The sequence below is a fragment of the Misgurnus anguillicaudatus genome, chromosome 8 (assembly GCF_027580225.2).
Source record: "Misgurnus anguillicaudatus chromosome 8, ASM2758022v2, whole genome shotgun sequence".
In the NCBI taxonomy this organism is placed as follows: domain Eukaryota; kingdom Metazoa; phylum Chordata; class Actinopteri; order Cypriniformes; family Cobitidae; genus Misgurnus; species Misgurnus anguillicaudatus.
This window is the reverse complement of record NC_073344.2, coordinates 26,969,826-26,995,359: the sequence shown is the minus strand read 5'-3', so window position 1 is coordinate 26,995,359 and position 25,534 is coordinate 26,969,826. Positions and strand designations below refer to the sequence as shown.

General features: G+C 36.4%; 2 protein-coding genes across 3 annotated transcripts; one reads left to right on the top strand and one right to left on the bottom strand.

Annotated features, from left to right (window-relative positions):
* The first annotated feature begins 2,040 nt into the window (after positions 1-2,040).
* On the top strand, positions 2,041-8,302 carry fam83fb (family with sequence similarity 83 member Fb). 2 transcript variants are annotated; one of them, XR_008646396.2, is made up of 5 exons: positions 2,041-2,668; positions 4,457-4,621; positions 5,164-5,285; positions 5,719-5,908; positions 7,322-7,457. XR_008646396.2 is itself a non-coding variant. In XM_055213596.2 (4 exons), exons 1-4 carry the CDS (start codon positions 2,207-2,209, stop codon positions 8,142-8,144), a joined length of 1,572 nt encoding a protein of 523 aa, XP_055069571.2. In that variant the 5' UTR covers positions 2,041-2,206; the 3' UTR covers positions 8,145-8,302. The 2 variants fall into 2 exon arrangements, 1 of the variants encoding a protein (XP_055069571.2); XM_055213596.2 differs by lacking the exon at positions 5,719-5,908 and having other exon boundaries at positions 7,322-8,302.
* Positions 8,303-12,343: 4,041 nt separating this feature from the next.
* cyth4b (cytohesin 4b) lies at positions 12,344-25,257 on the bottom strand. The gene is made up of 13 exons (XM_055213598.2): positions 25,102-25,257; positions 23,087-23,160; positions 21,143-21,207; positions 19,821-19,887; positions 19,236-19,354; positions 16,977-17,057; positions 16,773-16,885; positions 16,467-16,615; positions 16,098-16,209; positions 15,912-15,988; positions 15,761-15,832; positions 14,549-14,703; positions 12,344-12,861 (listed from the first exon to the last, which is right to left on the bottom strand). The coding sequence occupies exons 1-13, from the start codon at positions 25,139-25,141 to the stop codon at positions 12,780-12,782; spliced, it is 1,206 nt and encodes a 401-aa protein (XP_055069573.2). The 5' UTR covers positions 25,142-25,257; the 3' UTR covers positions 12,344-12,779.
* Positions 25,258-25,534: the final 277 nt, after the last annotated feature.

The window sequence follows — 25,534 nt, the reverse complement described above, 5'->3', positions numbered from 1 at the left end:
TGTTTAAGACATATTGTGAGCCTCAAACGCGCTTGTTTCCTCATTTTTATGTAAACCTCATGCACACAAAAGACTGCTGGAAAACTAATTACACATTAAATTAATTAAAAAGTTGTCAAAGTGCTAAAAACAAAGTTGTGACTGCTGAGTTAGCGCTACATGCTAATTAATGCTATATGCTAGCGTTTAGCTGAAGTTCTATTAGTTAACAAATTAGTTTGTTTCTCAAAATCTGTATTTTAATCTGATACGGCTCAAAATCTGTTTACTAATAAGAGCTACTGGCATGAGCCACAAAGCAGAGCAATCAGAGCAGAGCTTTACATTATTATTCATGACCCTTTCAAATAGGACAAAAATAGACTATTTCATTCAAATGACAAATCCTAGGGTTGCAAATGGACATGTAAAAACGTTTCTGGGTAATCTTGCACTTAATAAAGTTACATACCTTCTATGTAAATATCAATTTAACATATTATTTCAATGCATTCTTTGGCACCTTTAATCTTAGGTTTCATATTTATTAAGGTTACACATGTCAAAAACAACAAATATAGAATATTTTATTTGTATTTTATATTTTACTTTTTGGTGATGTCAGTGAATATTCTGGAAGAAACCATCAGATTTCTTCCCAATATAACACATTCTACTTATTTAACTGCCATCACAAAAAAACACAAACAAAAAATTGCTAACTAACTACTATTAATTTATTTCATTGTTCGTTCTTTCTTATTTTCTGAGCAGTCTGTTTAAATTACATACACTGTTACAAGTTTGCAACTCTTCAGGTTAATATGGGATTGTCATGGAAAACAATGTCCCTGAATCGTTATGTGTAACAGCAGCGTGTCCCATATTTTGTGCATAAAACTGTTAATATAAGAATGCTTTCTTCCTCACACACTTACCTGTAGCCTGCTTGCATAATCATGCACATGATCGCGTTTCGTTCAGGCTAAGTTTTGGCGCTTTTTACAAACACGAATGCAGCCTACAACACACGTTTAGCGAGCAAAGACAAAACCAATCATAAAGCGAAGAGAGGTTAGAGAGGCGGGACTTACGAAAGGTAAAGCCAATCATATTAGCGATGTGAGTTATGAAGGCGGGACTCATCTGTTAACCGTTTGTGTACCACAAATAGCGCAATTCTATTTTAATAAGAGTTTAAATATCATTTAAATGATTCCAAAATGAATTCATATTAAATTAAATAAGTAAAAACCAAAAGAAATAGAAAGACATCAGTTGATATATATAAATAAAGATTGAAATTATTGCTAGGTACAATGCAGTGCTCCCTAAATATTGTCCTAGCGTCCCAAATCAATGCCCTGTAACCTTTTAATTATCAACCCTAACATCACAGAAATCATCAGATTCATTACTAACATACTGAAGTTTGTGCTGCTGCTGTTTTCATCCAACAAAATGACGTCAGATCGTTGTGCGGTGACGTCACCAAAGAACCAGAAACGGTTTCGTTTCTTTATAGACAAACAGAAAAACAAAGACTTAAAATATTATTATTTTATCATGTTTTTATTGTGCTACTTATCTCTATTTGTTTTATGAAGGCTTAAATCAAAACAAACCAAATGCAGTTTGATTGATATTAATTGAAATGCACAATAAAAAAAATCTGATTTAAAAAACCTGAGTTATCTCAATTTGAAAACCAAACTCTTCATATAATGTTGCTCGTATATCTCTTTTTAATTTTTAATTGCAAAGAGCCTACAGAACACAGACCATACAGAATATTAAACATACATAATAGTCACAACCACATAAACAAGAATACATAACACAAGAAATAAAGAACATTAATAAAAATAATAAAAAACCAAAGGAAGGGCCGTCACTTGAGCATGATCAGATGAAGAGATCAAAGCAGATCATATCGTCCTTATAGCTTTCTTATTAGTATGCTAAAAACTAAAAAATACATTCAAGTAATTTTTCTTTTGTTTTAGGAAGAACGGTTTAGAGTTGGAGAATGTACATTTAGGAAAAAATACTGCTTTTATTTTCTTGGGAGAACTTAGGGAAAGGTCCAATCTGACGTCATCAATTCAGAAAAGAATTTTCGCTTTAAGTTAACAGTTAACCACGCCCAACGTGTACACAGGTAAACTCAGACGAGTCTCTCATAAATCATTCATTCATTCTGAGTGTTGGAAGGGCATCGGGAGAGATGGCAGATTCCCAGATCTTGTGTATGGAGGACGGACTCATGCCCGCCGATGTGCCCGAAACAAACCCGCGCTTCTACTACAGCGAACGGCACCGGGTAGCGCTCGAGGAGCTTCTCAAAAACGGAGACGGTGCCTTTAAAACTCTCCTAAAGGAAGAAAAAAGCACAGATTTCCTCTCCGCCCGAGAACTCAAGACCATCACCAGCACTTTTATGACATATAAAACCGACGAGGAAGAAGCAAAACCGGAGACCAAAGAGCAAAACCATGACTCGAAGTCCATGCGCTCCACATACTGGCCAGAGATGTCGGATACGGAGGTGCCCGCGCTGGATATGGGGTGGCCCACATCCGGGATCTTCAGAGGAGGGACCCAGATCACCGTCTACACACACCCACCCAAAGAAAACGACCCGCATATCAGACAAGTTGTGAGGAAATTAATCCAAGAATCCTGCAAGGTCAGCAGATATGTGTGCTTAAACATTAACACGTGTGACACTTACACATCATTAACATAGTAAACATACACTTACTTCTGTTCTAGTCTTATGTTGTTGGTTTAATGTAGTTATAGATTAAATACACAAACTAGTAAATCCTCACTGTGCATTATAATAGTTTGTAAATATAAAAGCCTCATCATTGATGTGTCTGTCTGTCAACTGATGATATTCAGAGACAACAGACATTAAATAATAATTAACTTGTATCATAAATGTCTTCAGTGTTGTAGTTATCTGAGGTTTAGTGTCTGAATCACGAGGACGATGTCATAGTTAAAGTTTTGAACCCTTCAGCTCCTCACCCAGCAGCTGTGTCACAATCACTCATCTTTGCCCTATTGGTTATTTCAGGATCTTGTTCAGACTTGATCCGTGTGTTTTTCCTGCTGATAAGCGTCATAGGAGTGACTGTAAAGGTTGTGTGAGTTCAGTTGTTGAATGGATTTATAAGAAAACATTTTTAAAAATATCTTACCTCCTAAATGCAAGGAGATCCTCTCAGTGTGTTGTGATATATGTGAGGTTCAATGTTAGATTTACAGATTAGTGACTCTCAACATAGTAAATTTATGTAGTTCTTATCAGTAAGATAAAGATGAATTGATAAAGTACAAAAGTGTTTTGTGATCTGTAGCAAACATTTAGACATTAACATTTAGATGTTACTTCATATTCAAACCACACAAGTCATAATTAAACTTCAGACTTTCTGAACAATCAGGTGAGATTTAATCAAAGCAACATTCTAGAATAGAGAAGAGTGAAAGTGAAATGTGTGCCACACCTCTCATTGTGTGCATTGAACTAAAGTCTTCACCTGAGATCTACGAAACATTGAGGAAACGTTTGAAAAAAACCTGATGAGTATCACAGCGTTCAGACGAATCATAAACACATATCAGTCATGAGAAAGATTAATGCCTCATCTTTTATTTTAATAATATGAATAGTGTATTGCAGTATTTTATTCAGTGGTATAGTGGTGACTGAAGAAGTGGGTATACTCTTAATTTATGTCCCCAGTAGAAGTGGGTATACCCCATGCCATCAAATAAAGAGGCGGGTGCGTATACCCTGCACTACACCACTGATTTTATTGTAATATTATAGTGCAATATGACAACAATGAAACTTTAAACTTCCAGTGTTGTTCTTTGAAGTGACATGTCTCTCTCTCTCTCTCTCTGAACTTTCCCTTTGTGTGGAGAGATGATGTTTTTGTTGAAACATTAACCACATTTTGGTGATATTTTCTATCAGAGATCTCCAGCGAGGTTCACAGTCCTGCAGAGTCTAAGCTTCAACTTTTATCATCTGAAGCTCATCTAGATATTTCAGACTGACGTGTGTAAGAGCAGGTTCACCTCCAGGAACAGATATAAGATAAAGAAATAATATAAATGATACAGATGCCCTGTAGAAAAAGAAGAAACAAACAGAAACAGAAAGAGTGTTGAGATCTTTGTCTTTCAGTTCCAAAATAGCATTTCTGTCACACGACACCCGGAGCAAAAATGACATAATCAAATCTTTTGATCTATTTTCTTGGATAAGAACAGCTGTTGATTTTAAATGTGAATATCAGCTGAAAGTTTAGTAAGTGTCATTTCAGGAGTACACACACACACACACACACACACACACACACACACACACACACAGTATGACCCTTTAACCAAACACAGACTGAAACTCATTTTTGAGGAAATATCTGTTTTATTTATAATTGTGTGTGTTGTTCAGGTGATTGCTATAGTGATGGATCTGCTGACAGACATACAGATTCTACAGGACCTGTTTGATGCATCCAAGCGTGGTGTGCCCGTCTACATAGTGCTGGATGTGCAGGGAGCTCCACACTTTCTCGACATGTGCAACCGACTAAAAGTTGGTGCTAGAGAGCTGAAGGTAAACACACACAAACACACAAAGAGATACACAGGCGCACACACACAAATTCTGGTTTCCATGTTTTTTGGGGACATTCCATAGACGTAATGCATTTTATACCGTACAAACTGTTTATTCTATTCCCCTAACCTACCCCATTCACTAACCCCAACCATCACAGAAACACTTCTACTACTTCACATTTTCAAAATACATTATTTTGCTTGATTTATAAGCTTGTTTCCTCATGGGGACATCAAAATGTCCCCACAAGGTCACAAAAACACTGGTATTCCTAACAATTGGTCCCCACAACGTGATAATTACCAGGTACACACACACACACACACACACACACACACACACACAGATACACACACAGATACACAAACACATTTATTGTGCACATAGAGTTTATTAACTGAGCTTTGTGGGATTTTTGTGCTGGTTGCTTGTATTTTGTGTGTGATTTGCATCAAACTGTTGATGATTTGTCTTTGTTTGTGTCAGTGAGTAAAGCACAACAACATTAAATCATCTGATGTGTGTGTGTGTCACAGAATGTCCGAACTCGAACCGTCAAGGGCATCGGATTGGATCTGTCATTTGGAAAAATCCCAGGAAACGTTCACAGCAAATACATGCTGATCGATGGAGATAAGGTCGTGTTTGGGACATACAGGTTAGTTTATGTGCGACATTAAAGGTACCATAGAATAAAAAACTGTATTTATAGGCATAGATGAATACTAAGAGTTGTGTACATGTTAATGACATATTGTGAGCCTCAAACACGATTGTTTTCTCCTTCTTATGTAAACCTCAAAAGACCGCTGGAAAACAGACCAATCACAACATAACACTGACTGTGACGTTACAGTCCAGATATACGCCCCAACATTAAATTACACATTAAATTAATTACATTGTTATTACAATGATAAAAACAAAGTTGTGACTGCTGAGTTAGCGTTATATGCTAGTTTATGCTATATGCTAGTTATCGCTATATGCTAGTTAATGCTATATGCTAGTTAATGCTATATGCTAGTTAATGCTATATGCTAGCGTTTAGCCTGAAGTTCTACTATTGACATTGTCGTTACTTTTTACAGGTCCATACTGAAAACCCCCAAACTTACCACTTAGAAACATCCACTAACAATCTCCAAACAATTGATTATTCCTCAAAATCTGATACAGACTCAAACATAGGATCTGTTTACACACACACAGAGCTACTGAAGGAGAAACAGCCTATCAGAGCAGAGCTCAACATTATTATTCATGAACCTTTCAAATAAGGTAATAATAGACCATTTCAGTCTAAAGGCAAATCAAAGGGTTGTAAATGGACATGGAAAACTGACTCTGGAACATTTTTGCACGTAATAAAGCCACAAACCTGTTTAGATATCAGAGAACAATTTAACAGATTATTTTAATGCTTTATTTGGCATCTTTAAAATTTACATTGACATACTTCAGTAAAATGCCCCACAAACAAATGATGCTTTATTTGTTAAAAGTTGACTATGGCATGTTGAAGTTTACTTGAGCTATAAGCTTTTAAATGTAAATGATGACTGTACAAACAAACAAAAATACTACATGAAACACTTCAGCTCATTATCATATATGTAGCTCTGTTAACGTTTGGTGTGAAGATCCTTTTTTTATGATAACATGCTGAGTAGCAGTTTTTGTTTCATATTAACATTAAGACAGACCTGAATGACTCCATGATGGTTTTATACATTCAAATCAAATACTCATCATAATGAACACTGAAGCACAGACAGACTTACTGAAAGAGGAACTAAGAAAGTGGTTACTGGATTATATCAAATCTTATATCAACATGATCTTATTTTAGTGCATTTGGATCTTAACCTCTGATAATAAAAGGACGGATGAAGTGAAGGTTGTGTTTTGTCAGCAACTTTAATTCACTGACACACATCTCACTTCTGTAAAAATGCACTTCTTGGTTACAGTGTCATATCAATGAGATCAGAAACAAAAGAAATGAGCCCACAAACATCTTTGGTGTCTCCAGAGTACAAATGTGAAGTTTTAGCTCAAAACATTACATAGATATTTTATTATAATGGTAAAATTACCACTTTGTAGGTGTGAGCAAAAATTAGCTGTTTCTGCGTGTGTCCTTTAAAATGCAAATGAGCTGAACATTACGTGCAGATTAAGAGGCGGCATCCAGATTTCAACTTTTTTTTCACATGCTTGCAGAGAATGGTTTACCAAAACTAAGTTACCGGGTTGATCTTTTTCACATTTTCTAGGTTGATAGAAGCGCTGGGGACTCAATTATAACACTTAACTAAACATGGAAAAAGATTTTCATGATATGGCCCCTTTAAGATAGATTAGGAGCTCTCTGAGAGGATTCTAAGAAGCTTTAAGGATACAGGCCGTACATTTTATTTCTAGCAGTCATATTCAAGATAAAACTGTAATTAACACAGCTTGAGCCATCACAAATATAAAAGGAAAGTAAAAATGAACTCCACACTGAAACGGATGACGCTGCTTAAATAGAAATAGAAACCTGCAGTTACCTACAAATGTAACAAACAGGTAGCTGCTGACAGGGCATCATATACTGGAAACATGAATGCATTGGGGTGAAAGATGACATTAAAGCTATGAGGATGTAAAGTGTGTGTACACTTATATAATGTTGTGTTTATCTTGCAGTTATTCTTGGAGTTGTTCTCGGATGGATAGAAACATGATCACTTTGATGTCCGGTCAGGTGGTGGAATTCTACGATAATGATTTCCGTGAACTTTACGCCATCTCTGACAAACTCGACCTCTTTAAAGAGTTTCACCTGACTACGCCACAAACCGGGACGCTATCACAGGCAGCAGTGACCCGACGACCTTTAAACACCACCTCACGCTTCCAGGTCAATTTAGGAGACATGTCACGCGGCAAAGTACCGGCACACAAATACCACAACCCCAAATACCTGCTAGCCCTCGGACAGATCCCAGATCCCAACCCGACCTCAACGCTGGAAGTCTTCCTCAATTCACTGGAAACACCTGCGCCGGATCAGCAGGATCAGCTGGATGAACAACCGGAAAACCCAACACCATCCAAGACCGGCTCGGAGGATTCCAAAGGACTCCAGAAACAGAGCTCGAAGAAGAAACGTGGGTTTTTGTCCCGTGTTTTTAAAAAGAAATCCAAGAAAGAAAATGAACCTCCTACGGAAGCATCTGCTCCAACAGACACAACTAAACAAACACACACAACAGACAACACAACTAAACAAACACACATTACAGACAACACAACTAAACAAACACACACTACAGACAACACAACTAAACAAACACAAACTACAGACAACACAACTAAACAAACACACACTACAGACAACACAACTAAACAAACACACACTACAGACAACACAACCAAACAAACAGACACCACAGATGAACAGACAGACGAGAACTCTAAAATGACTGACAAAGGGAAAAAAAAGAAAAAAAGGTTTAAATGTATTTAAAAAAGCAAAATAAGTATTATAAGTTAAGGACTCTTTCATAAGAGTGATGGGTTTTATGTTCTAAAGGGACGCACAACATTTACCTCTACACAACTTCGAATGTATCTCCTAAAATCATTTAATACTTTCTTTTAATTAAAGTCTCCCTATGGTGAAAATCAAGTTTTTATTGTTGTTTGGTGTTGTTAAGAGCACCGATTTCATTGCTAAAAAAGGTTATGTTCACTGTTAGACTTAACTGTAATTTCTACAGTTACTTACCACAAAATGCCCAGTAAAATACCATCATTTTCTTTTCCAGTTCATTACTGTAATATGCATTGCATTGTGGGTATTAACATTTAATTTACAGTGATTTACTGTATGTTTTGAATTTGCGGTAGACTGCTGTAAAACAACAGCAGTAGTGTTACTGTAGTTAAATAAAACAGTGTTATAAAAGCATATAAAATAGAAAAATAAAATATATCTATGAAATGAAATACATTTTATTTTTTATGCTTTTAGCAGTAAAACAAATTTCAAAATGTGACATGTTTTCAGCAGTGTAAATAATTTATTGAGAATTGTAGATAGAAACAAGAAAGGGATTATGGATAAATGCTTGACCGTCAGATTTGAGCTCTGACCTCAAGACTTCAAAACACTAGTGACGCCAAGATTTCGCTCCTCGGAGTGTTTCTTGCTGAATTTAAATGAAAACAAGCTGCTTTAATTTTCGTATGAGCTAACAATCTTGAAAAGCGTGTAACTTTTATCATGTGAACACACCGTGGTTGTGTTACAGACCTACGATATGAGCGACCCGGGCTCTATTCACCTTTAAGGCAATATATATTTTTAAACTGGGTTACAGTAAGGGTATTATACTGTAAAATGAAACTGCAGTAAGGGCATCATACTGTAAAAAACATGTACAGTTATGGTACTGTAATGGGGCAGTTACAGTAACTTACTGGAAACAAAATTGGCAACAATTTTAAGTTTTAGAGTGTTTTTTGTTAGATATTTTCTTTGGGGGGGCCAGGGTGTACCATTCACAAGTTGGGACGTATGCCGAAACAGTTTAAGAAACTACTGGTTTAGTCAGTAGTAAAGTCTTTAAATATGATAACATCGACTACTTACAGGCTGTGAGTCAGAAACAGGCGGAGTTATGATAATGAGCGTCAACAGGCCGAGGAAGTAAACTGTCTATAATCCGTGTGTTTGTTGTAGTCCAAGAAAACAGATTTAAGTTGGAGATGATAACTTGCGTCATCGTTTACTCTGGGGTTTGTACTTTTTGCATATCATTAACATGTACTAACACCTACACAGCAAAGGAAATGTAAAATCATGAATTGAAAAAATGTATCATTTAACATCATTGTGAGCATTTTCTCCATAAAATAGGTGTCACTCCTGCGGTTTGATATCGCCTCGGTTTCCTACGTCACAAACAAGTAATCAATCAATCACATCATCACAGTTGAACGAGTGGATCAGTTCGAGTTCTAGATATTATTTATGGATGCTGCATAGTCCCGGCGGTGAAACGATCTCAGTACTGCTGCTTCAGTTCTGCTTTTGTGATGCTAACATGTGTAGTGTGATTGATCTTTAACCTGTTAACAAGATTAGTGCTGCAAACACACAGTTCATGTATGCATTGTGTGAAACCAAACTTAGCCGCTGAGTGTCTGAAACTGACGAATGTAACATCTATTTACATTTATATCTAAGCTTATAGGTTGAGTGGAAAGAGTGGAGGCGGGGACTAATTTGCATATTCACAGATCTGCATAATATAAATCAGGTACTGTAAAGGGGGTCGCACACTGGACACGCTTCTCAGCGCCGCGCCGTTCTAAAAGAATGGAACACATTGTTTTCTGTGAGTATACGCACACCGGCGCCAACAGGTGGTGCCTGTCTGCGGCGCCCAGCTTCACAGAGTGCCACTCACATAGTTTAACTTTAAATAACATCATATTTGTCCAAAATCATTAACGATTAACATTGGCTGCTAACGTATATTTTGCATTTTGAAGTAGACGCTATCTGACTAAGCTTGCGCTATTTAATGTGCACTTTACTGTGCAGTAGACGCGGCGCTGAGCTGTGTGTTTGGTGTGCAACCCCCTTAAGGGTGTAGAGTTACATTCGTGCTGTTTTAAAGCTTGAAGAAATTACTGTGACAGGTAAAAGTTTGACATATGCTGTGAGGCTCAAAAATGAGTTTTAAGTGAGAAAATGATCAACTACAGGGGGACTTTAAATATATTTAAATATATACATTGTAACACTTTTTTGATGATTTGTGTTTCTGAAGTCTTTTCTACAAGACATCATGACGGAAACTGAGCACATACATTAGTTTATCATTCAGAAGAGAGAAACTGATGATGAAATTCACAGTTTCAGCTCTTTATAAAGTTGATTTTATATGTGGACAGATGTGTAGTCAACAGTTTCTCAGCTGAGATACTTTACTCAATAGTTTGCCAAAAATTTAAATTCTGACATTATTATTTGTTGTTACAAGCCAATAAAAATGTCTTTGTTCTGCTAAGGAAGATATTTGTAATGAAGCAGGAAACAGAAGCACCATTGACTTCCATAGTAGGAAAAAATACTATTATGAAAGTCAGTTTCACAGCGTTTATTGTCAGATTCAGATCTTTTGTGTGTCAGATCCACAAAGGTCTTGACATGGAAACAGGTTCTCATTGCAGAAGGTTTGCGCTATACAAACAGGTGAAATCAATATTTTGTATTTCCATGTAAAATAACAATATAAGATAATAAAATACTTCCAAGAAATGTCTCCCCTATGATATAAATACAAGCATGTGTGTGTTACACACAGACACAAACACACGTGTGTTTTATACTGCACAAATTGTATATTTTAACCACTCATTCATTTATAAAAAAAAATATGTTTAGTATTTTGGCCTTAAACCATTTGGTTTACAAGGACACAGTAAAAGCACGTTTATGTTGTTATTGTGTACACATTTGTCATTAAAATACACCACATATACGAGTACACACACACAGTGTTGTTATAGTCTCATTTCACCCTCTGCTGGTGAATCAGAGATCTGAGATGTTTTTAGTTCCTCTTTAATTCAGTGTGACTCGGTTTGACCGGATGTGTGTTTGTGTTTCTGCTGCAACGCCTCTAACCACAAAACGGATCTATGGATTAAATCGACTGCAACAACGTTAAGCAAGGATGTGGTTACTGACAGGTGTGAAGGAGATTAAGTCTGATATTGAATTAAAGAAATCCACAGCTGACCCATTATGCACATACACACAAAAAGGATGTGTTAAGATTTACACATTTTGGTGTACTTGCTATTTAACACATTTTGGGGAGGTTTCTGCTTCTTCTAGTCCCAGACTAATATGCATTTGAGCTGATAAAAGTATAAATGATGATGATATTTTAATAAATGATTGTAAGCGCACAGTTGATGGTACCCACTGAATTCCATCGTATTTGTTTTTCCTACTAAGTCAATGGTTACCATCAGCTGTGTGCTCATCATCATTTATCAAATTATCTTCTTTAGTGTTCATCAAAACAAAGAAATTCATACAGAATTGGATGAGAAAATGATGACAGAATTTTAATTTTTGGATGAACTATCCCTTTATTGAGCACTCTTTAACACAGATGTTGTATTGGACAGGCCGGTTTGTAATGTAAAATGATAGGATGATGTTCAGTAGATGTGTGTTTGGATGGAGAGGAAGTGAGAGTTATGAGGTCATTTCACGTTTCCTCTTTAATTTCTGCTGTTGCGTGAATAAAGCTCAAATGAAAGACTTCGCCTTCATCCACAGCGCCGCTTCCCTTCTGATTCAAACACTTCAACATCAACTTCCTCTAAAACTGAACGACATCACATCTCTGAAGATCTGTTTGAATACTTATTGATGATGGATTTGATGTTATTTACTGCGACTGAATTGATATTAATTGCACACAGCACATCGGTCAACATCAGTTGTTGTTAATGGTGCTACAGTATATAAATAAAGTTAAAGTTATATCAGACCGATCGGATCTGTCAAATCTTCATCGAGCCGTGAACTTTAACAGATACTCAGACTTTGATGTTTAAGACCATGAAGCTCCTACAAAACCACAACTCAAAACCTCACAGCTCACTTGTGTGTTTGTTTTGTGTATAAAGACGCTCTTCATTTCTCACGCTTAACCTTTAATGACAACAACAACACAAAACCATTATGGGAATTTGAATTAAATAAAACAACTCTGATATGATCCATAATATGTACAACAATATTTTACATTCAAAACACTTGATACTAAATACACGGCAGTTTCTTTATATGTGTGATTGTGCAGCATTAGATGAAATCCACCTGAATGAAACACAACAGCACTGAGACACATTACTGGTTTGTGTCACTTCACCAGAATAACTCTTAAAATGAAACTATAAGAAAGTCTTTTGATTTCTTCAGTGGATGTCTCTTTCAATAACATCACATGACTGTGCTGATGATCAGATTATTACTCCTCTTCATAATACACACGGACAGAGAGAGAAACACAGTGCTGGATGGTCAGTAAATCACAGATGATGTCGTTTTGACCTCACATCATCCGTCTCAATTCTCAGGCACTTTATTGATGACCTTCTTCTTTCTGACCGACACCAGATCATAAAATGGATCTTTGGTGATGCTCGCCCTGAGAAAACACAACATAACACATTTATTACACAACATCAACATCACTCGATCAAAGTATAAATGTAGTACGATTTTATGGAGCTGGAAGTACAATGAACAAAATTATAAACACTACACTTTTATTTTTGTCACCATTTTTTGTGAGCTGAACTCAAAGATCTTACAGTTTTTCTATGTACACATTTTCTCTTAAATATTGTTCATAAATCTGTCTTAATCTGTGTTAGTGAGCAATTAAAGAGTTTGGTTCCAAAGCGCGATAAACGCCATTTAAAAGACAAATGAGTTACCGCCAAAATCAGTATTATATCAGGTCAGTATTAAAAAGTCAATTTTTCATTTTACACCAAATCCAATATCTGCTTTGTTATTCTGTCATCTTTTCTCCATTTTTTCCCTTAAAAGTATTAAACGCCACTCCTTCTTTTCTGCAGAATGCAATAAATCCACTTAACCAATCACAGTGCACCATTCCACACACTGTAAACATTTCCTTTGTACTTCATGATCAACAAACAAACAAAAACAAAATAATACTTTGATGGCATTGATAAAGCTGTGGTGGTTTTCTGTGACATTGAAGAAATGTAACCCATCAAAATTGAATAATTTACGCGAGAGGCACTCGGGCGAAGGGAATGCCGGCTGTTGTTTGTTCTCACACAAGCTTCTGTCGTGCTAACACATTGACCCAAGAGGATCTTATGAAAAACTTTACATTATTTTACTCAAAGTCAACGGAAATCGAACAGGACCAAAACATTTTACAGCTGATCGCAGTCAAAAAAGTTCAGCGACGATGTCCCAAGTATAACAGCAGTGTTCTTAATATGACAAAGTAAGTGTTTTGATGAATTGATGTTTATTTTTAAATGTGTGTATACCGCCGAATGAATGCACATTTGGAAGTTGAATGTAAGGGAAATGTAATTTTAGACATTCTGTGATCTAATGTGATGTTGTTGTTCATGATGACATTTTGTTGTTGTTGTAATTATTTATAGCATTAACAAGACGACCTGTTGAATTTATTTTGGGAGCGATGACTAACTGAATGAATTTTTGGTCCAGTGCCTGTATTAATGGTATTATTAGTGTTGACCAAGTTTAGAGGTTGTCATAAGTCTTACTTTGTTACTTAAAAAATATATATAGTTTACATTGATTCAATAGATTTATAGCATTTAAAAAAAACTTAAAAAATAAAAAATAAACAGTTTTTATAATAAATCTTTAAAAATCATATTAATTATAATGTTTAATAATAAATGTCATAATAATGAATGTTATTATAACCTAAAGATTCTATGTAAAAGTTTGTAACAGAAAATAAGTGGTTTTCATCTTGTCACTTTCTTGGTATAGAAAACATGTTTTTACCCAAATTAGTCAAAATGGATTTATTGTGTTTTTGAACCAAACTCTTCACTTCTCCTTTATAATCCATCCACCTAACAGCTGTGGCATATCAAGATACTGATTATTGCACAGGTGTGCCTTAGGCTGGCCTCAATAAAAGGCCATTTTGTGTTGATTTAAACTCAAATAAATCAAAATATGTTTATAATTTTGTTCAGTGTATAAAGAGAGAGAGAGAGAGAGAGAGAGAGAGAGAGAGAGAGAGAGAGAGAGAGAGAGAGAGAGAGAGAGAGAGAGAGAGTTGTGATTAATGATTTTAACAACACCTGATTGATTCTATCCAATCATCTCTCTCTTCAGCTGATCCAGCACAGATCATATATGACTGATGTTTCCCTTCAACAACACGACCGTCTGTTTCTGTCTTACATGCCTTGATCTTCTGACCCTTGCTGTTGGGGTTATACAACTCTAAACAATACTACACAAACACACACACACACAGAGTCAGTGCTTTACACAGGTCACAAAACATCTGCACTTACAGTGTATGTCTACACTTCCTCATTAGGAGAGAACTGGGGCAAAAGTAACACAGGATGAAAGTAACAAAGTGATTTTCTCCGACCCCTGACTACATTTGCATTTCAAACTATGACAGCATCTTTAGCACACAAACTCTTGACAGAGCTGACAAATATTGTGTTATTTCGTCATCGTTTTGCACGTGTAGCTCCAGAAAGCTGTTTTCAACCATTATAAGTAAATTCCTAAAGCGGTCATTTTTTTCTGGTTCTGTGTTACAGTACTGATCAATTTACAGATTATTTAGTCCTCTAACACATCCAGAAGTTTGACTTCTCAGAGTTTTTCAAAATAAAAGAAATTGGGTTTAAATGTCAGGCGTTCCTGTCGACATAAAAGTAACACTTGATACTTTTGTCCAGCTGCTACTGTTGCATTATGTTGAACATTTAATTTAATTTAATTTTATAGTGTTTATCATTTAAAAAAAATGCTTTATTTTCAACAATTCAAGTTTGTACTGTCGGGTTTTGAAACATTTGATGAAACTGACATTTAAAATGAAAATGTAATTTCATTATTTTTTACAAAGATAAATTACAAAATCTGTTTTCAGTTACATATTAACAAGCTCATAGTCATGTATATTTAATAAAAACAATCTATCTTGTTTGTTGTGTTACTTTCGTCCCAGCTGACAGGGTCAAGAGTAACAATGTAGTACTTATGTTCAAAGTGAAATTATACTGAAGTCCTTTCACATTTGATTAAAATGACAGCTGATATTAATGACGTTTCTCTGAAAAATGGTACTTTAACCCCTGCTCTTCCCTAATGTAACACATCAGATTTCTACTTTTAGTTTTGATTGTAATTCTGATTCTTTTCAGTACTGAAACTCATGCGGTCATATTTATGACTGGAACAAATGATTGTCATTGTGTAACTGTAAAACGAATGTAATGTGAGATACGATGATGGTGAAACTGTGTTGTGTGTTGAGATGTTCTCACCGGTTTCCGAGGGAAGGAGACTTCTCTTACACACAGATTCTCCAGAGGAATAATCCCTCGCGGCTCTTTATCCTAAAAAAACACATTCATCTCATCTTCATCGTTCTGATTCACAATAACTGACAGAAACTTTTCATAGTAGCCTACTTACTGTGGTAAATTCAAAGTAATAAAGGCAGTTATCAGTGAGAATGAACCAGCGTCTCTTCCACGTCTTCACTCGCCCGCCTGCGGACACAAAATGTTTTTTTAATCTGTAGCTCATTATTAAACATCAACATCTTCTTTAACACTTTAAACTCTTATGAGCTACAGAAGATAAAGAGATTTGAGTTACCTAGTTTCAGTAACCAACCCTCTCGGTCAGGATTGAAGAATGTGTGCGTCAGATCGTTTCCGTCATCTTCTGGGATCTTGAAGGGTTCATTACGAATGCTGTTGTACAGATTCTGATGGTGTATGTTGAAAAAACAAACAGATTTGATAGGTGGACACTTACAGTGCATTACATGGTACACATTTTATCTGTGTGTGTGTGTGTGTGTGTGTGTGTGTGTGTGTGTGTGTGTGTGTGTGTGTGTGTTCAAACGCACAACATTTTACACAACACACTCAATGACATTTACTAGGATACCTGAAGACCTCTCACACAACAACAAACACAACTCCTGTGACCAGCGAGGACTAAAGCCGATTGGTTTCTCACCGTCAGCAGGTCATTCGGCAGATCTTCTCCGTTGTTAATTCCTCGGTTCATGCTGATGAATCGCTCTAATGGGGTTTTGTCCTTGACGTTGGGGTTGTGAAGACTCGTGTTCAGCATGATGATGGCAAATGACAGAATATAACAGGTGTCTGAAGATAAAAGACTGTGGTGAAGAACAGCATGCACATTTATATTCAAATGTGTCATTAAAAATTTCATTAAAAATATTGAAGAAAACCCCACATGTACAAGTGACCTCTCGCTCATGTCTATGAAGATTCTAGTTAAGGATAGTGATGAGTTTACCTGTTGACTGAAAGACACCTGAGTTACAGTTACAGTAACGAGTAGCAAACGCCTCCATCATCCGGTCGATCTTCTGAGCTTCACCTGGCAGACGAAAACTCCATAAGAACTGCCTGCAGAAACCATAGAGGACTTATTAAACATCAGTCTGTGTGTGCATGTGTGTGCGTGCGTGCGTGTGTGTGTGTGTGTTTGTCTTCTCACCGTAATGCCTGAACCAGATTCAGATGTGAGAACTCATGAAGGTCCACAAATGCTTTCAGTGTCTGCAGGTTCATGTCCTCTCTACAGTCAAAAACATACCTCATGTCTCAGTTTTAGAAACTAATGAACCTCACATACTCAACATTTATTTATATATTTTTAAATCTTAGATATTTCAGTCATAAAGTGATCAGAATTAAATTACAGTTCTTCTGAATGGCTTAAACACATTTCTTGAAACCAGCACTCATTTCTTAAACATTAAAGGTGACATATGATGAAAATCAGACTTTTGTCCATGTTTGAGTGCTATAATTGGCTCTCCAGTGCTTTTATCAATCCAGAAAATGTGATTAAGATCAACCCAGTAACTTAGTTTTGGTAAACCATTCTCTGCAAGCATGTAAAAAATAGTGAATTGAAATTTGTCTCCCCTTGTGATGTCAGAAGGGGATCTTATTATAATAATACCGCCCATTAATCTGATCCAACCACACCACTGCCATTTAGTGCAGAGATCAGCTCATTTGCATTTTAAAGGACACACCAAAAAACTGCAAATTTTTGATCAGACCTACAAAGTGTGAATTTAAACATGCTATAATAAATTATCTAGATGATATTGAGCTAAAACTTCACATACGTACTCTGAGGACACCAAAGATTTAGTTTACCTCTTAAAAAATGTCCCCTTTAAACACTAAATTCACAGAACCCCTGCTTCTACCAGACTCTCATTCATTTCATTTGTACAGAGAGTCTGGCCTCTCTCCATTGAGAAACGTTTACTTCCTTGTAGGCGGGTTCTCTGTTAAAGTTCAACACTATTGGATCTGCCCAGAGTCACTCAGGATCTGCCATAGGCAATCCCTAATGTGTGGCCATGATGTATATCATGCTCCGAAACCGGCCGGAAACAACAAGTCCGAATGATCAGAGGATTGTTTAGAAAAAGATGTCTGTCAATGAGAGATGCAGGTTTTGTTCATCAAATTTACACTCAGAACAATGATGTATTCAGTCAACTGTCGAAGCTGAGTCTAATCATTAACAAAACACCGCTCTGGTCGTTGACGCACAACGACACACAACATCAACGCCATCGTTCTCAGCCACTCCCACTGTTCGCTAATGGTCATACAAAAATTTTATTCCTCGAACCGCTAGAATAGACCGAAATCCCAGACGTAGAACTGAAGGAAAATGAAATTGAGCGGACTACAGAACCCCTGACTCCTTAAGCAAAATCGAACAATCCCATCAAAACCATTTCAGCTGGACTCAAAATCAAACCAAGCTTTTAAATCAAACACACATAAGTCTATAATATTAAACACTACAGAGCATCTGTTAGACAAAATAGAAACCACAACATTCAGCACAGCACATCTGGATACAGAAGAATAAATGATTATTTTATATAACACACACTTGACAAAAATCTCTATTACAGGTTTAGTTGAGTGAACATTTCACTGTAAGTACTGCAAGTAATATATGCAGGACTGCAAAAGTTTTCCAAATGCATCATCTCTGGTGTCCTTCTTCTCCTCATACTCTTCATCTCCCACTCAGACTGTTTACAATCCACACAATTGGTTAAACACCCATTAGAAAAAGTGTGAAGAATTTTGAGTTGTTGTTGTGTTTGCTTGATAATAACTGTGTTATAGTCGTGTTCAACTTTTGCCTGCGTGTGTTTTTGCAAAACAAGTGCATTGCTGTGTGAAATGTGTTTAGAGTTTGACAAAAAGAGTGCAAACAGTGACTAACTACCCTGATAAAAAAACAATACACACCATCACAGAAATTCTATTGGTTTTATTGGTTCTATGTATTGGTTCTAATGGAACATGGTTCCAAACACACTACAGTGTTTTAATTGTAAAAGGTAATGGTTTATATATTTTAATGGAAACCATTAGAATTGTCTGTAATGGTTTTATTGTTTTTTTCATCAGGGTACCTAAATCCGTTTAAGGTTTTACCAGAAGACTGAATGATTTGACGTATGGGTTTAGGCCACTGGGAATTTGGTTCAGCGAATGAGTTTAGTGTTTTAGCAAATCAGAAAAACTGTAACATGAACCCAACAAGCAACAAGACAAATTCTGGGCTGTCAGTCAAAGTCTAATGGACGTCTAACTGTAGCCAAAGAATAGATGATGTGTATACGCTTAAAAGAATTTCACTGTCTTGGTTTCTGCTTGCTGGGAAGTGTTGTGTTTGTGTTATTGTGTTGTTATGTGTGTGTGTCACCTCTCCCCCAGGAAATCACCGATGGCCGTCTTATTCAGTCCTTCCTCTTTATAAAGAAATTCTGCCACTCGCTCTGCCTTCCAAACCAAAAGCTCATTCTCAACAAGATACTTCATTCCCTGAAACACAGATACAATCATCACATCAATCTTACATAAACACACACACACAAGAGGGTTTTTAATGATATACTAAATCTGGTGTCTCGTCTCTTCACAGGAGCTCACAGTGGTCTTTGCCCTTCATCTGACAAAACCACAAACATTCAGAACAAGAAAAACCAAAAGGGTGGCAACATGAAAGTGAACCTCCCTTTGCTCAGCAAACACCTTCTGTTTCTCACCTCCCTCCTCATGAACACAGACAGACAGACAGACAGATCTAAATATCACTCATCACCACTAAAATAAGACAAACATGAGCCTCGTCTTTAGATCTTCTGACCACAGACACATGCAAACAGTGAGTCTATAGAAGAGCAATGAAACCTCAAGTCTGAGAAGGTGAGACTTTCCACTTTATTCTTAATGACATCATCACACGCTGGAAACAAACTTCATCATCATCATCATCATCATCACTCACCTTCTTGGGGTCCATGTTAAACTTCTTCTTTCCACTACACAAGCGTTTCTCTCTCTCCAGTGTTTTACTACAGAAACAGAGATGGATGATTTAAACCCGTCTTAAATATTAAACCCCACACTCTAAAAAAATTGTGCTAAATAGCACTAAAAGCTCGTAATCATATAGGAACCATTTTAAGTGCTATAAGTAAGAAATAATTGACGACGGGCCGTTGAATTATAAGAAAATAATGCACACCCAATGTGGTAATGTGGCACGAGGCAAAGTGGAGTTTCACCGCAGGTGTGCATTATTTTAAAATAATTTAAAGGACCGGAGTCAATTATTCCACTTATACCACGGTTACCACAGACATTGTTCTGGTGTCTATTTTTAAGACATTTGACATGGTAGGTGTGCGGTTTACTGAAAAATAATCAACACCCATATGGAACATCACTTAGACAATCAGAATACAGCATTCAACAGACCCATGGTATAAAGAACTTATGAAGAACCATCCGGGAGTGATACAGAACCACTAGCACCACATAATGGTTCTTTATAGCACAATATGGTTCTACACAGGTGCACTTAAAATGGTTCCCCTATGATTACCAGCTAGTGAACCACTTTTAGTGCTATTAGTACCGTTTGTTTTTAGAGTGCACTGACATCTTAATGTAAAGAAACTTCCAAACAGTGTTTGATGACTTTTAATATCGGGTTGTCTCTGTATCATCATCACTATTATCACAAAAACTGAACTGCACACACGCAACACAATATAACAACACAATATGAAGATACCTGTACTTACTCTGAACTGACTTTATAAATCACCTTTCACACAAACTTATTAAAGCAATAAGCCCCGCTTCGCGTAGTTAGAGATTACGCAAAGCGGAGTGCCTAAAACCCTGTTAGCTATTATTAAATGCACTGTAACACCACTGCTTTGCAGGGCTTATTGCTTTTATAAAATGGTTACTTCATATGTATAGCAAGATTTTATAAAATAAAACACAAATAAATAAGTTGTAATTATATTAGTACAAATATTACTCTTCTGCCAAACAAAGTAGTTCCTCAGAATCAAGTGTGACTGAAACAGAACGCAGTTCTCAAGCAACACAGACGCAGAAAAGACACAATAAAAATATGATTTAAGAGAACAGTGGCGCAGTGATACTTATGTAATGCGTTGTGAAGCGTGGGGTTACCGGGGTATTTTATCATGGCTTAGAACGCGTTTCATCCAATCAGAATGAAGAACCAGAACGGGCCATTTTTCATTTAAGTAAGAGTTTACTGTATGTCTTGTGTGGATATTTACTCACTTGTCCTCTGCAGATTTGAAGTCCTGAATGTCTGCCATGACGTTTTCAATCTGCTTCTTTAGTTTCTGCAACAACAACAACAACAAAAAATCTTCAGAACTTCAGATTTAAAAACAACAACTACTCTGTGATCTTTTTATTTTATTTGCACATTCTTGTACACAGATATATTTACTTGTTTATTTTTTATATTTATTGTGCGGCTAAAGTAAATCAAAGAAACTAAGTCTGATAGTTGGTTATAGTTAAATATTTTAAAGGAGAGGGTAAAGTTATAGTAATGGGTTAAGGTTATTATTTTATGTAGGGTCTTTATTTGTCTACTACATTTTATTATATAGCAACAGATGAAGCAAATGATTATGATCTTAACAGATGTGAATTCAATGAAACAATAAATGACAATAAAATAACCAAGAGGGGAGGAAGGACAACAGCAAGAAATTGAATGACAAACATTGTCTGTTTCACAATCAAGGTCACATAATCATAACTGAGCATTACATTCACATCCTAAACATATTACACCAATTTATTGTTAACTTAGTATAATAATAAACTTTATAATTGTTAATAATCTGACAGTCTTGATTACGTATGCAGCCTACAAATGCGACCTCCAAAGTATGCAGCCTTTCGTTTAAGAAACAGTAAATGTTTATGAGCATGTATGACAGAAATCATCAGCAAACACAATATTTTTACATTTTATTTAAGACCCGGATGTCCACATACATGGACATCACATTTTTTGCACAATAATACTTAATTCTGTGTAACTGAAATGTGTGGACAATTACACTGCTTTATGTTCAAAGACAAATATTTGGTTCTTCTATTTATTGGTTCTTCCTAACCCCAAATAGCTGGAAGAAATCTGAAATGCAAGCCAAACCAAACCAAAGCTCATGTCTTACGAGGTTAAATTGAGTTAAAATAACTTTGCTGTGTGTTTGTCTGAAACATTTAAAGGTACGGTAGACATTTATATGATCAGAATGACGTCTCAACTCTGCTACTGTTTCTTCACTATACTGGGGATATTTAATATTTGTCATACCACGGGTCTGTTGAATGCTTTATTCTGATTGGTTGAGAAATGTTCCACAGGTATACATTATTTTTCAATAATCACACACCTGACGTGTCAAATGTCTTAAAATAATCACCAGAGTAATGTCTGTGTAACCAACCCATTCTCACCAAAAAGCGTTCAAATGACACGCAGTGTGATTATCGTGCAATAGATACGCCAAATTCCGATTTTGCGTGCATATGATACGCCAGTCCTTCCCATTCACTTATATGGCGAATCGTTTCGTGACGTTTTATTTATTGTTTTCTCATTTGTTTTCTGTTTTTTTTTACCATTTTCGCTTGGGTTTAGGGTTAGAACAACTTTTTGTTATATAAAAATGACATCCTAACCCAAACCCCATCTCTAACCCCAACTCCAAGCGACCATGGCTTAAATATAGATAAAAACATAGAGAAACCTGTATATTAAATAATCTGCTTAAACAAATGTGATATCTAACCCTAAACCCAAGCGAAAATGGTAAAAGAAGGGCAGAGAACAAATGAGAAAACGATGGGTGAAACGTCACGAAACGATTCGCCGTGTGGGTGAGTGGGAGGGACTGGCGTGTCATATGCGCGCAGGATCGGAGTTTGGCGTGTCTATTGCACGATAATCACACTGCGTGTCATTTGTACGCATCTTGGTGAGAACGGGTAGGTGTAACTGTGGTATAAGAGGAATTATTGACTTCAGTCCTTTGAATTATTTGAAAATAATAACATCCACTTTGCGTTGTGCTGCATTACCATTATTTTACAATAATTAAACGTCCCGTCGTCAATTATTCCTTACTTATGTCCTGCATGTTATAAAGGTTATGTTCAGTACTAGTAATGTTCAGTGTGCTGGTGATGTTCATCTACCTCAATTTCCTCCAGCAGGATCTGTTTGTGCATCTTCAGTCGTTCAAGCTCCATCTGCTCCTCAACAGTAAAATCTGATGAAAACAACAAAGTGCATTACAGTTCTTCTAAATGACCAGCACTCATTTTCTCAAAAATTAAAGACAAATACAAATTTTAACACTAAATGCACAGAACCCCTGACTAGCAAAATCAAACAATCCCCTCAAAACTTTCAAATCATACAAGTCAATCGAATAAAAAACTACAAAACATCTATTAGACAAAATAGAAACCACAACATCCAGCACAGCACATCTGGATACAGAAAAATACCAAATTATTTTATATCATGACACACCTGGCAAAAATCTCTATCACAGGTTTAGTTCAGTGTATATTTCACTGTAAGTACTGCAAGTAATAGTTAGTTTTCAATATGTGTGCACGTCAGTCCAGCTGCAAAATTTTGCCAAATTCATCATCTCTGGTGTCCTGCTCTTCATCATACTCTTCATCTGTTGCTCAATCCACACAACTGGTAAATCATTCATTAGAAAAAAGTGTGAAGAATTTTGAGTTGTTGTTGTGTTTACTTGATGATAACTGTGTTATAGTCGTGTTCAACTTTTGCCTGCCTGTGTGTTTTTTGCAAAACAAGTGCATAGCAGTGTGAAATGTGTTTTAGTGAGAAGTTTTGTGTTTAGAGTTTGACAAAAAGAATGCAAACAGTGTCTAAGTACCTAAACCCGTTTAAGGTTTTACCAGAAGACTGAATGATTTGATGTATGGGTTTAGGCCACTACTGGGAATTTGGTTCAGAGAATGAGTTTAGTGTTTTAGCAAATCAGAAAAACTGTAAGACATCATATATGCCAAGAAACATCAGTGTTGATCCATCACGACTCTGATGTAAGAGGAAACCAGTGAACATCTTATATATATATATATACTGTATACATACATACATCATACAGTCCATTAATATACAACATGATGATGTCTAACACTACCGTTCATGTGGTCACTACAGTTCTGCATCAACACAAACATTTGTGTGTTTATACTGTAACAAAATAATACTCTGATCCTTTATAAATCTCATACAGAATTCACAACAATGAGATTCACTGCGTACAGAAAACTCTTCTGCTTTACATAACAGGAAATCTGTTGCCATAGGGGCCACTGAGCCCTTTCTGTGTGTGTGTGCGTGTGTGCGTGTGTGCGTGTGTGCGTGTGTGTGTGTGTGCGTGTGTGCGTGTGTGCGTGTGCGCGTGTGTGTGTGTGTTTGTGTGTGTGTGTGTGTGTGTGTGTGTGTGTGTGTGCATGTGCGTGTGTGTGTGTGTGTGTGTGTGTGTGTGTGTGTGTGTGTGTGATTTGCTCTAAAACATAAGTGATAATGTAAAGCAAAACGAATGGAAAGCCAACTAGGAAATAGGTGACAATCACACATGATCAACAAATCTGTTTCTCTCATGCAAACATATTTAATTAAATGTAAACAGAACTTCAGAGATATAAAAGAGCAATAAAATGTTTGGACCGAGGATTTTGTTATGCACAATGTTTCTCATGGCAGATGCTTTTATCCAAATGTATTTACAATGTATAATCATTTATCATTTGATGAGTTCCTGAGATTAAACCCACATCCTTTTTACTCTACCACTAAACTATAGGAACACATAACCCTACATGGATCAGATCCTGAAGTAAACCTGTTTATTTACATCATTATTATTACACATTATAAACACTCATCGGCACAACACAAAGCAAAACGTCTCAAACTCCAAGACTGTCCATCAGCCTACTTTACATCAAACCAATTCATGCATACATCTATAGATAAGATTCATTCATCACATCATACATGCATTTAATCTGAATACTGCTGGTAATATTACCATCTGAAGTAACAGTAAAGGTCAAACATTTAAAACTCAATGATCATCTTATTTCCTTATTAGTGATGATCAAAGACAAGCAGGGTTTAGTTGAGATAAGTTTAGATGAAGTTAACTCAATCTTACCTGTTTGACAACACTCTGTCATTGTGGCTGAACACACCATCAACTCCTGTAAGAAAGCGTTGAACTAAACCTGTGTGTTTCAAACAGGAGTGTGTAGTGGTGTTTGTGTGTGTGTGTGTGTGTGTGTGTTTGTTTGTGTGTTAGTTCCTCTATTAGATGCACTTCAGCTCAACCAGTTTCACACCAGAAGTGAAGTGTTTCCGCAGGAGGAGTCAACTAGAACCTCTCATGCAGAACCCAAAACTCAGCTTTACATTTACACATCAGACCTAAGACAGGAAAGTCCATGATGCCATCTACTGGGGACTCTACAGAGATAGAGAGAGAGAGAGAGAGAGAGAGAGAGAGAGAGAGAGAGAGAGAGAGAGAGAGAAAGTTGAAAAATGAATGAGTGTTTTTGTTCTTGAAGTTTCAGGAGTTTATTAAAGAAACA

What these genes read in the sequence shown, in the direction of transcription:
- fam83fb (XM_055213596.2), top strand. Translation starts at nt 2,207, where the DNA reads ATGGCAGATTCCCAGATCTTGTGTATGGAGGACGGACTCATGCCCGCC. An exon ending in TTGGTGCTAGAGAGCTGAAG is followed by an intron (nt 4,622 to 5,163) that starts GTAAACACACAC and finishes TGTGTGTCACAG; the next exon opens with AATGTCCGAACTCGAACCGT. An exon ending in GTCGTGTTTGGGACATACAG is followed by an intron (nt 5,286 to 7,321) that starts GTTAGTTTATGT and finishes TTTATCTTGCAG; the next exon opens with TTATTCTTGGAGTTGTTCTC.
- cyth4b (XM_055213598.2), bottom strand. Translation starts at nt 25,141, where the DNA reads ATGGTGTGTTCAGCCACAATGACAGAGTGTTGTCAAACAG. An exon ending in TTAACATGGACCCCAAGAAG is followed by an intron (nt 19,355 to 19,820) that starts GTGAGTGATGAT and finishes TCTGTGTTTCAG; the next exon opens with GGAATGAAGTATCTTGTTGA. An exon ending in TCTCCTTCCCTCGGAAACCG is followed by an intron (nt 14,704 to 15,760) that starts GTGAGAACATCT and finishes GTGTTTGTGTAG; the next exon opens with TATTGTTTAGAGTTGTATAA.